Consider the following 11,873-nt stretch of genomic DNA (forward strand, 5'->3'; position numbering starts at 1 on the left):
TTATTTTTTTAATATATTTTATTGATTTTTCACAGAGAGGAAGGGAGAGGGATAGAGAGAAACATCGATCAGCCGTCTCCTGCACGCCCCCCACTGGGGATGTGCCCGCAACCAAGGTACCTGCCCTTGGCCGGAATCGAACCCGGGACCCTTGAGTCCGCAGGCCGACGCTCTATCCGCTGAGCCAAACCGGCCAGGGCAGTAATATCAATTATTAAAACAACAACAACAACAAAAACACTAACAATTGCAGTGGTCGGGCCAACCAAAGAATTTTCCCGGAGAAAAAAATATGTAACCAGCGACCTTGCGTAGGATTGCAGCTCCTGGGGAAAACATAAAGCAAGTGGCTTTTCCGTTAACTACCATCGTTTCCAGCTTCTCTACAGAGGCGCCCACTTTACTGGGCGGGCTCACGCCCACACCCCAGGTGTAGAATTAGTATCCTCATATTTGTAGAATCAGTACCCTTGTTATTATTTAGGCCTTACGTTTTCTTGAAGCGGGGAGAGCACCCCGGTTTTGAAAGTTGTTTTTTCTTTCTTCATAGCTCTCCAGTGTCTTACCCGGACAGGCGCTGCTGGGCCCAGAGTCCAGAATCCAGGCCTGCCGCTGGCTGGCCACCGGTCCCTGGGTCACACTGTGTTTACCCACCATGACTGAGGCCAGAGAGTGACCCAGATCCCGGCTGACCCCCAACACAGGGGGCTTGCAGCCCCGAAAAGACTGTCCCAGGGGGGTGTCTCCAAGATCTCCGCAGAAGCCTCGGGACCCTGGGACTCGGGACTTGGGGTGGGGAGGGTTCTGTCTTCATTGGCAGGCCCTGTGCTGTTTCCGGCCAAAGTAAACTTAAGTTTGTAATCATCATGGGTGGAAAGCGAGGGAAATGTAGCCTCTTGGAAAACAAACAGAAGCAGGTTGCTCTTTGCAGGGGTGGAGGGGGAAGGGGGTGCGTTTGGGGCCAGGGTAGGGCAGGTTGAGAAAAGTCACTAGAGGGGGTCACGCTGCCTGAGGGCTCCCAGCCAGGGCAGGGAGGTGAGGAGCAGTGTGGTGTCACCCTTGTGGGGACGGTGGGCTCCGGTTCTGACACAGCTGCCTCTGCCTGTTGTCATGTCTCACAGCAGCCACCGGAGACTCACACGTGGGAGGCAAGGTGGGCATGTTGTCTGCTTTGCGCCGATGTGGTGGTGGGGCGGGGACCGAGGTCCTGGCCACCCCTAAGGTTGTGAACACTGAAGCCAGACGGGAATCTCCTTCCGGGTGTCACCGGCACTGAAAGACTTGCCGCTGGTGGACCTTGGTGACGGAGCAGGCAGTACCTGGTTGCTGAGGCAGAGATGGATTCCCACGCTCCACATCTGGGCCGGGCCACGCTCTGAGAAGCCGTCCTGGCGCTCTGGGGGGTTAACAGCATCCCTGGCCCCACCCACTCCATGCCAGCAGCACCCCCACTTGTGACAACCACAGATGTCCTCAGACATTGCCCCGCATCCCCCCAAATGTCATTTTGTCTTTCCTCTGTCTCATCCGGGGGCCCCTGCAAATGCTGCGTCTGTGAGAGGGGAAACCATGCTCAGCAGGCCAGGGTGGGTAAGGCACAGGGTCCGCACTGGGGACAGAGAGAAGGCAGACAGATGGGAGGTGCCCTGCTAGGAGAGGGGAGTCGACAGGAGGTGAGGGGCCCCCATACTGCAGCGCGGGAAAGAGGGAGTAGGGACGGCTTCCTAGAGGTGCTGAGAGCTGAGCTGATGAGAAGGGGCAGCAGAGGTTGTGGGAAGGGCATGTCAAGGATGGAGGCTCTGTGCCCGGGGTCCTGTAGAAATCAGTGTGGCGAGGTTAGGCGTCTGCATATGGGGGTGGGTAGAGGAGGCCATGGATCTCACCATGACGTAAAAAAAAAAAAAAAAAAAAGACTTGCAAAGTATATTCAACTGAATAAGAACCCCCGAAGATATCTACTTCTAATCTGTGGGGCTTGTGGATGTGTCACCGCATGTGGCAGAGGTAAGAGGAAGCCAAGGCCCCTGAGATGGGAATGACTCCGGATTACCAGGGAGCCCGGGGCATCAAAGGCCCTCATAAGAGGAGGCAGGAGGGTCAGGGTCGGAGATGCAAGAGGCTGTGCTGCTGGCTGTGACGATGGAGGAAGAGCCGAGAGCCTGGAAAGGGTGGACATGATTCTCCCTGGAGCCCCCAGAAGGACCAGCCCCGCCCACACCTGGGTTCAGCCCCAGAGACCCTGTGTGGGACTCCTGACCCCAGGACTGTGAGATGATAAATGTGTTGTTTGAAGCCACTAAGTTCATGGTGATTTCTTATAGCAGCCACAGGAGACTCCTACATGGGATGATGGGAATGTCACCAAATGGGTGACATTTGGTGCGTGTATTCGACAAACACCATCTGACAGTGCACTTAAGATTTTACATTTCGCCCTAGCTGGTTTGGCTCAGTGGATAGAGCGTCAGCCTGCGGACCGCAAAGCGTCCCGGGTTCGATTCTGGTCAGGGGCACATGCCTGGGTTGCGGGCTAGATCCCCAGTGTGGGGTGTGCAGGAGGCAGCGGACCGGTGATTCTCTCTCATCGTGGATGTTCTATCGCTCTCTCCCTCTCTCTTCCTCTCTGAAATCAATAAAGATATATATATATATAAAAAGATTTTACATTTCACTTCATGTAAACTTCTAACCATGAAAGCCACAAACAGGTTCTGATCTCTAGGACATGGTGTGTGTGCTGAAGTGGTTCCATGCCTGCCACTGACTTCGAAATGTAATTTCAAAAGTGAGATGGGTTGAGCCCTGGCCGGGTGGCTCAGTTGGTTGGAGCATACTATAAAGGCTTCAGGTTCCATTCCTGGTCAGGGCACATACCTAGGTTTCGGGTCCAATCCCTGGTCAGGGTATGTACTGGGAGCACCTGATTGATGTTTCTCTTTCACATCGATCTTTCTCTCCCTTTCTCTCCCTTCCTCTCTCTTTCTTTCTTAAAAAGAAAAAAAAAATCAATACGATAACATATTCTGGGGTGAGGATAAAAAAAAAGTGAGATGGGTTGATGAAGCCATGGACAGACAGACAAAGACGGAATAGCACAAACACAACAGAATATCACCTGTAGCATCTAAATAGCAGGTATGTGAGCCTTCACTGTAAAACTCCCCCAATCTTTCTATATATCTGAAAAATTTCATAATAAAATGCTAAAGAGTAACAATAAAAAAGGATGAGGCCCTAGCGAGTTTGGCTCAGCGGGATAGAGAGTCAGCCTGCGGACTGAAGGGTCTCAGGTTCGATTTCAGTCAAGGGCACATGCCCAGGTTGCAGGCATGATTCCCATGGGGAGTGTAAAGGAGGCAGCCGATCAATGATTCTCTCTCATCATTGATGTTTCTATCTCTCCCTCTCCCTTCCTCTCTGAAATCAATTTAAAAAAAAATATATATATATATATATATATATATATATATATATATATATTTTTTTTTTTTTTTTAATGATTGATTGGATCACCTTTCATCATGGTTGCTGTTATTTTCAAGCCTGGCCTCTTCTCCTAACATTATTCTTGCTGGGGGAGGGGAGGGGGAGGAGAAACTCTTGAGCAAGCAGCAAGAAAAAGGGGAAGTAAACAGAACGACTAGTTTAAAGAGGCATCAAACATACTTCAGGGAGAAGCAGGGCCAAGGAAGGCTTCAAACCGTTGCGATTTGGCCACAGATCCACACGCACATCTGCGGGGGGTGATAAGGTGTCCGTGGTGTTGCGACAGCTTTGTGAAAACACCCGCCAGGGACCAGAGGGCCTGCGCCAGAATAGCAGGGCCTGTCTCAGACGGGTGGCTGTTTTCGTCTGTTTTGTTTTGTTTTGAATTGATTTGAGAGAGAGAGGAAGGGAGAGGAAGAGAGAGAAACATCGATGTAAGAGAGACACATGGGCTGGTTGCCTCCCACACAAACCTCACTCCAGGGCAGGAAGTGGACCCAAAACCCAGGTAGGTGCCCTTGACTGGGAATCGAATCTGAAACTGTTCGGTCCAAGGGTGACACTCTAACCACTGAGAAACACTAGCCAGGGCAAAGCTTATGTATTCTTTTTTTTTTTTTTACTATATTTTTATTGATTTCAGGCAGGAAGAGAGAGGGAGAGAGAGAGAAACATGATGAGAGAGGATCATTGATTGGTTGCCTTCTGCATGCCCTCTACTGGGGACCGAGCCCACAACCCAGGCACATGCCTTTGAAGCATCCGTCTTATATAGAAACTGCTGTTTGAAATTTTAACCCTGCATTTTGGCTTCTGGAATGCTTGCTGGCTTAAATAATAAGGAAAATAAGACTACTCCCATTTCAGAGAGGCCATTAAACCTTCCCCAGACGAAGTTATCAGTGCTGGCGTCAGGCCAAGCCTTTGGTCGAGGTCTCAAAGCCCCAGCACATAGGGGCTCTTTAAGAACTTGCAAAGGGGACTGGAACAGAACCCCATACTTTGGAGACAAAGAGGGTAAGATGGTATAAATACAGGAAACTTCCTGTGTGATTTCGCCCAGAATTTGTGAGAAATTTTCCTCTGGGCCCGCGCGTAATAATAATAATAAATGTAACTCCATCTCTCTAAGCGTTGCTTGGTTCTTCTCTGGTTTTCTGTAACACCCTGACTGGGAATCGAACCGTGATCTTCTGGTTCATAGGTTGACGCTCAACCACTGAGCCACACTGGTAGGGCAAAGCTTATATACTCTTAATATGAACACTCTGCCACTGAATTTTTACACTGACAGATGTGTATTAAAAATATTTCATGTAATAAATACTGCACTGGTTTCTGCATGTATGAAGCCAGTTATAATAGTTTCTGTCCTACTTGATTAAAAATAGGTCTTAAACAAACTAATTTTAACTGTACTCAAAACTACAACAGCTCAAGAATCTATGACCTTATATAAAGAAATCCGAAATGTACAAAACACAACTATAAAAGCCAGGAACAATATGGCCATGCAAAGTATTAAACTAAAAATTGCATAAAAATGTGATTTTAAGCCCCGGACTATGTGTGTGGCTCAGTGGTTAGAGTGTCAGCCTGCCCACTGAAGGGTTGAGGGCTTGATGCCCTGTCTAGGGCAGGTACCTGGGTTGCAAGTTCAATCCCTGCCCACGTCCAGGCACCTGCGGGAGGCAATGAATTGATGTGTCTCTCTCACATCAATGTTTCTCTCTCTCTCTCTCTCTCTCTCTCTCTCTCTCTCTCTCTCTCTCTCTCCTCCCTCTCTCCCTTTTCCTCTCTCTCAAAAAAGTCAATGGAACCCTAGCCAGTTTGGGCCAAGTGCATAGAGTGTCAGCCTGTGGACTGAAGGGTCCTTGGTTAGATTCCGGTCAGGGGCACATGCCCGGGTTGTGGGCTTGATCCCCAGCGGGGGGCATGTAGGAGGCAGCCGATCAATGATTCTCTGTCATCATTGATGTTTCTATCTCTCTCTCCTTCCTCTCTGAAATCAATACAAATATATTTTTTAAAAATGGAAAAATATCCTCATGTGAGGATTAACAAAAAAAACACACAAGAAAAAAGAAATGCAATTTAAAATGGCAAACTCAAATTCTGTAACTCTCAAGATCAAAAGTCAGCATTAAATTCTACCAGTGCTTGGGAGGATTTAGAAAAGGAAATACATTCTCTGCTAGTATCCTATATAATAAAAGGGTAATATGCAAATCGACCAAACAGCGGAATGACCGGTTGCTATGATGCACACTGATCACCAGGGGGCAGATGTTCAATGCAGGAGTTGCCCCGCGGGGGGAGAGCTGCTCAGCCAGAAGGCGGCTGATGACTGGCGAGCGCAGTGGCGGTGGCATGAGCCTCTCCACGGGGAGCCGGACTAAGCCGTCAGACATCTCCTGAGGGCCCCTGGACTGCAAAAGTGCACAGGCCAGGCTGAGGGACCCTCCCCCACTAGTGCACGAATGTCGTGCACCAGGGCTCTAGTAATGATATAAATTATATCTTTAAATCCATGGAACAAGTTATTTGTCTCTATCCTCTAGTTCAGGGGTTCTCAACCTTCCTAATGCCGCGACCCTTTAATATAGTTCCTCATGTGTGGTGACCCCCAATTTCATTGTTACAAATTGAACATAATTAAAGCATAGTGGTTAATCACAAAAACAATATGTAATTATATATGTGTTTTCCAATGGTCTTAGGCGACCCCTGTGAAAGGGTCGTTCGACCCCCAAAGGGGTCGAGACCCACAGGTTGAGAACCGCTGCTCTAGTTCAAGAAATTAGCTCTTGCCCTAGTCGGTTTGGCTCAGTGGATTGAGCATCAGCTTGCAGACTGAAAGGTCTGGGTTTGATTCTGGTCAGGGGCACATGCCTGGGTTGTGGGTTCGATCCCCAGTGGGGGTCATGAAGGAGGTAGCCAATCAATGATTTTCTCTCATTATTGATGTTTCTATTTCTCTCTCCCCCTCCCTTCCTCTCTGAAATCAATTAAAAATCCATATTAATAAAAGGGTAATATGCTAATTAGACCGGAAAACCTTCCAGACGTCCTTTTGGACAAAGCCATAGTGGTGGGCCAAGGCAGAGGTGGTTAGGGGCGATCAGGCTGGTGGGGGGGCGGGGGGGGAGTAGTTGGAGGCAAGAAGGCCGGCAGGGGGGGCTGTTGGGGGCAAGCAGGCCGGCAGGCAGAGTGGTTAGGGTTGATCAGGCAGGCAGGCAGGTGAGCGGTTAGGAGCCAGGGGGTCCCAAATTGCGAGAGGGATGTCCAACTGCTGGCAGTCGGACATCCCCTGAGGGGTCCCAGATTGGAGAGGGTGCAGGCTGCCCCCCCCACACACACAATTTTCGTGCACCGGGCCACTACCCCTGTATTGTGTGTCGCGCGCGGGGGTATTTATAGATATATATATATAGGCCCGGCCCCTATACACACATACATACAAACACACACATACATATACATATATATATGTATCCATATATATATACACCTTCTTGAACAGTTGTTTTTATGAAAACCTTTTCTTTCAGTTAAGTCATAAGCAGGATAATCTTCATATACCTTTTCACAAATCTGCTTCATTTTAACTTCCTCCAAGGTAGCACTGGCCAATAACTTCTTTACTATTTCCTTAATTCTGTGCATATTTTTAATATCTGTGCTTATACTGTATATGTGTGTGTAGCCAGACACAAAACACACAGTGTGTGATTCCATGAAATGTTCAGAACAGGCAAATCCACAGAGACAGGAATTGGGTTAGAGGTTGCCAGGGGCTGGGGGAGATGAGGGTTTGTAGAGCTACTGCTAATGGGGACGGGTTTCTTTCTGGGGTGATGGAATGTTCTGGAATTAGATAGAAGTGACAGTGGCAGAACTGTACTAAACACCATTGAATTGTACACTTTCAAAGAGTAAACTGTATGGTGTGTAAATAGTATCTCGATAAAGCTGTTACTTTTTTTTTAATGACAAAATAATTTCCCATAATGCTAGGCTGGGCTGGGTGGTGGAGTATTTGATGTTGGACTAAACAAGAGTGTGACTAGGTGGCATGACACAGCCTACGGTTACCCAGTGTTTACTCAATACGGAGTAACTCACTTCAGCCTCACTGTCCCCGGCAGGAAGTGAGCACATTTTGCAGAAGAGCCACGGAGCCCAGCTTTCCCAAGGGGGCCGTGTCCTCCAGGAAGCCCTCCCTGCTGTCCTGGGCTCCGCAGGTCAGGCCAGCTATGGGGGTGGCACACACCCATGGTTCATAAAGCCTTGCTGACAGAATCCACAGGGAGAAGGCAAGAGGACCACCTTTTATGGCGCTCTCACCCCTAGAGCCCCTTTTTCTGATGCTTAGGGACAGGAGAGAACATTCCCAGGTTACCAGGGCCAGCCTGACAGTGACTCTATGCTGAAGTGGGGGTGGGTCACCCTTCAGCCAATGCCTGGCCCTCCTGCAAGCAGCGGGGGTGGGGGGAGGACGCCCCAGCTGTGCCTGGCTCTCCTCCCCTTCCTGCTCCAGCCACAGAGCTGATTGGCCCACCCTTCTGCCTCTGGCCACCTGTTGCTGTCTTTCCAGGAGTCACCCTCCATCTCCATCCCGTCTACCAGGCCCAGCATGGTGGCTGTGAAGTAAGCGGAGTAGGAGGAGGCCTGGGTGGAGGTGAGCATCTCCGGGGGTCTGGGGAGGGCATCTCTGAGGTCCATGGGGGTCCCCAACTCTTGTGGCTGCCCCCTACACACCTAGGGGTGCACCCCCTGGTCATTAGCCCCCCCACTGCCCTGTTCCAGACTCAGAGAAGAGTCACCTTTTTGCCCAGGGATGGGACACACTAGCACCGGCAGCCGGAGGGACTGGGGATCCCGGAAAGCAGGGCTTTGCGATGCCGACGGACTTGGGTTTGACCTCGGGCTCTTGTACGACCTCTGGCCAGTACCTCCATCCTTAGCCTCACGGACCCCAGTGTTGGGATAGAGAGGCCCCCAGGACCCCCTCACCGTTCCCCTGCCTGTTTTGGCCAGAGCAAGGCTGGTCCTGGCTGCTGGAACTTGAGCTCCTAGATTTAGGGAACGGGGCACGGGGTGGGGGGGGGGGACTGGGTGCCAGGTATAGCAGGTGAGAATGGTCCAGAGGGAGATCCCTAGGGGGGGAAAGGTCTGGAAGGGGATGGGCCAGCCACATGCTGGCCCTTCCCATGGCTCTTGGGCAACGGATAAAAATAGTCCCTGGTCTCAGAGAACATGAGCCGACCCTGGGGCCCAGGGTTCTGGTTTGAGCTCTTTGCTCATCTCTTTGTGACTTTGGGTGGATCCTAATCCTTTCTGGGTCACAGCAGCCTCTACTGTGTACTCAGGGACGCTGGGGCCCCAGAGAGACTAGCCACTGGGGAGGGGTCCCAAGGCAGACCTGGGGTCGGGGCGTGCACCTGGGCCAAGCCCTGGGTGAGTATGGATCAGCCAAGTAAAGGGGCTGGGCGGAGGCAGAGGCTGGGTCATACATGTACTCAGGATCCTCCCACCAGGTCAGGCCCAGGCCCACTCAGGGGCTCAGTAAATGCAAGGTCCCTCTTTCCCATCCCCCGCCCCCTCCACAGCTCCAGTCTGAACTGAACCTGCTGCTTCCCAGACATCTCCATGACAACCATGGCCTTGGAGAAGCCTGATGGAGGCCTGGGCAGCTGCCAGGCGGGTGAGGACCTCTCTGTGCTGCCTGATCTCTGACCAGGCGGGCCCCAGGAGAACCGGGCTGGCGATATCCTTGGGGGTGCTGGCAGGGTGAAGACCATGCCCCCCCCCCCGGTTCTGAAGATGGCTCCCCTTCAGAGACCAGGACTGGGACCCTCACACTGGCTTAACTGTGAACTGTGCCCCCATTTCCCACCTCTGGTTCATTGGTGCCTCAGGGGTCTATAAGAAGCGCTCCCCCCCACCCCCCCTGTGGTAAAGAGGGGCTGGGACACACGGGTTGGGGTTCTAATCCCAGCCTGCCAGGAAACTGCTGTGTGCCTCCTTGCTTTCCTATCTGTAAAGTGGGCGCAATTACCTGCCCCGCGTCCAGCAGAGCCTGGGGGAGGGTGGGATTGGCCTGAGGATCCCCACGACCTTGAGTCTTCCTCTTTTCCCACTAACAGTGACACCCAGGCTGGCGGACTCCAGCAGCTGGGCCCACGTGAGTAGCTGGAGCTCCCCTGGAATCAGGGACACACTGGCCAAGGAGGGTGGGTTTCTACAGTCCAGGGGAAGGTGTTGGGCTCCCCCAGAGGAAAGACCGAAAGGAAATACCCAAGATGACTGGTGACTCCCCACAGGATTCTCAGGAGCCAGAGGCTGAGGGTAACCCTGCGGGTAAAGTGGATGCCAGGCCCAAGAAGACAGAAAAGGAGTCTGTGGCCAAAGTGGCCCCAGGACCCAGCAAGGAGAGGCTGAAAGCAGGAGCAAGTCGGTTTGCAGGAGGCAGGGGTGAAGTGGGGGGTGGGTATGGACTGACGTGGGGAGTTGGTCCTAGGTTGACTGGGTGGATCTGGGGGAACCGGGTGCTGCAATGTTGGCTCCTGGCTGAGTGGTGACCAGGTGTCACAGGTACTAACTAGAAGGTCTGGGAGCTTCTGCTAATTCATTATGACACCAGCTAAGGTGCTACTAAGCTTCAGCTAATTATCCGGAATATTCTCCGCATAAGAGAACCAGTGAAGCTGCCAAATTAGTCCCCTGCCCAGGGCCACACAGCCAGGCAGGGCTGGGCCGGGTTTAGGGTGCAGGTCCGCCCCTGGGAACCGCGCCCAGCCTAACACTTGCTCCTGAAGCCCCCAGGAGCCCCGCGCGCAAGAAGACGCAGGCCGCGCCGCCCCCGCAGCCGCCGCCGCCGCCCCCGGCCCTGAGCGAGGAGCTACCCTGGGGAGACTTGACGCTCAACAAGTGCCTGGTGCTCGCCTCGCTGGTGGCGCTGCTGGGCTCAGCCTTCCAGCTGTGTCGCGGTGAGCCTGTGCCTCCGGGCCCGAGTCTTACACGTCCCCCTCCTGATGGACAGGCCCACGTCACTGCCCCGTCTCCCCTCGCGCGACTCCTTTGCCCTAGCATGGACCTTGTGCGCGGTCCTCCTCTTCTGTGCACCTCCAAGGTCCGCCCGGGCCCCTCTCTCCGGGATGGGCTTTGCGTGCCTCCTTCTCGACCCGCACCCCCCTGGACCTTGCAGTGGTGGAGGGGAACCTTCCCCTCCCAGTAAGGAGCTTGGTGCACCTCCCTGTCCGGTGAATGCTCCCCCCACTTCCCCAGGGGCCTTGCACGCCCAGGATGAGCCACGGGCGGCCTGCAGCCCGCGGAGAAATATGCCCGGTCCTTTAGCAACCGGAATGCGATCTGGAGCGACGGGAGCGCCCGCAGCAGCGGGGACCCGCACTCTTTCCAAGGGCTCGGAGGCATGCAGCCCAGCTCCGAGTCCTGGGAGAAATCGGCTCCTCCTCTCCACCTGTCCCCGGAAGAGGGCGCTGTAGAGCGGCGAGGGCTGGGACGGACGCGGGTCTGGCTCTTGGCGCCGGCTGATTCGCACCCACTCCCGTCCCCTCTCAGACGTCGTGGTTGGAGTGGCGGACGCCCCTGCACCTGTCCCTGAGCCATGGGTCCCTCCACGCTCTGCGCCAAAGAAGCCGGCGTCGCCCTCGGTAAGCGTTTCCTTCAGCGACTCCGGGCGGCTGAGCCCTCTTTTGAGGAAGGGGCTGTGCCTGGGGGGGTGGGTTTGCGCTGATTCCATCCACCCGCACTGCGTTGCAGCTGAAGCCCGAGGCCTGGACTCCCCCAGCGGGACCCTCTGCGCCCCAGGTGCAGGCAGAGGAGAAGACAGAGGTTCCCAGGAGTGCAGAGGCTGCAGAAAAGGAGGAAGGGGACCCTGAGGAGGCCGCTGGGGAGGAGCGCGCGCCCCTCGCCCACGAGGGGCCCAAGGAGAGGCTGCAGAAAGAGAGGCCGCGGAAGGAGAGGCCGCGGAAGGAGAGGCCGCGGACTGAAGAGTGAAAGAGAGACCATGGAGGAGAAGCCACGGCCCGCCAGGGAGCCCCGGGAACCCCCACCCCAGCGCTGGAAGGCACGAGAAGAAGGCCATCGACCGTGGGTGCGGGACTCCAGAGACCCTAAGCACAGGAAGAGGCAGGCCTGGGCCTCTCCGCGACGCCCCAACGCAGAGGACTGGCCTCCGGGCCGCCAGAAGCACCGCGCCGGGAAGGGGCGAGACTGAGCCGGGCCTGGGTCCCGCGCCGGAATCCCGGGACATCTTCCGAGTAGCCCCTGGTTCTAGCGAAATAAAGCGAGTGCTGTGGCCCCCACGTCGCTGCTCCTTTGCACCTCGACCTCGGCTGTAGCCCGGGGCCTGAATGACTGGG

General features: G+C 53.9%; 1 protein-coding gene across 1 annotated transcript; it reads left to right on the forward strand.

The window, feature by feature from the left end:
* Positions 1-8,063: 8,063 nt before the first annotated feature.
* Positions 8,064-11,812, forward strand: JSRP1 (junctional sarcoplasmic reticulum protein 1). Its single transcript, XM_014466517.2, is given in 8 exon segments — positions 8,064-8,167; positions 9,099-9,193; positions 9,636-9,673; positions 9,813-9,942; positions 10,308-10,478; positions 11,071-11,162; positions 11,272-11,493; positions 11,495-11,812. Coding segments are annotated over 7 exon segments (942 nt in total). The 5' UTR covers positions 8,064-8,167; positions 9,099-9,138; the 3' UTR covers positions 11,729-11,812.
* The last annotated feature ends 61 nt before the right edge of the window (positions 11,813-11,873 follow it).

The sequence above is a fragment of the Myotis lucifugus genome, unplaced genomic scaffold (assembly GCF_000147115.1).
Source record: "Myotis lucifugus unplaced genomic scaffold, Myoluc2.0 scaffold_342, whole genome shotgun sequence".
NCBI classification, from domain to species: domain Eukaryota; kingdom Metazoa; phylum Chordata; class Mammalia; order Chiroptera; family Vespertilionidae; genus Myotis; species Myotis lucifugus.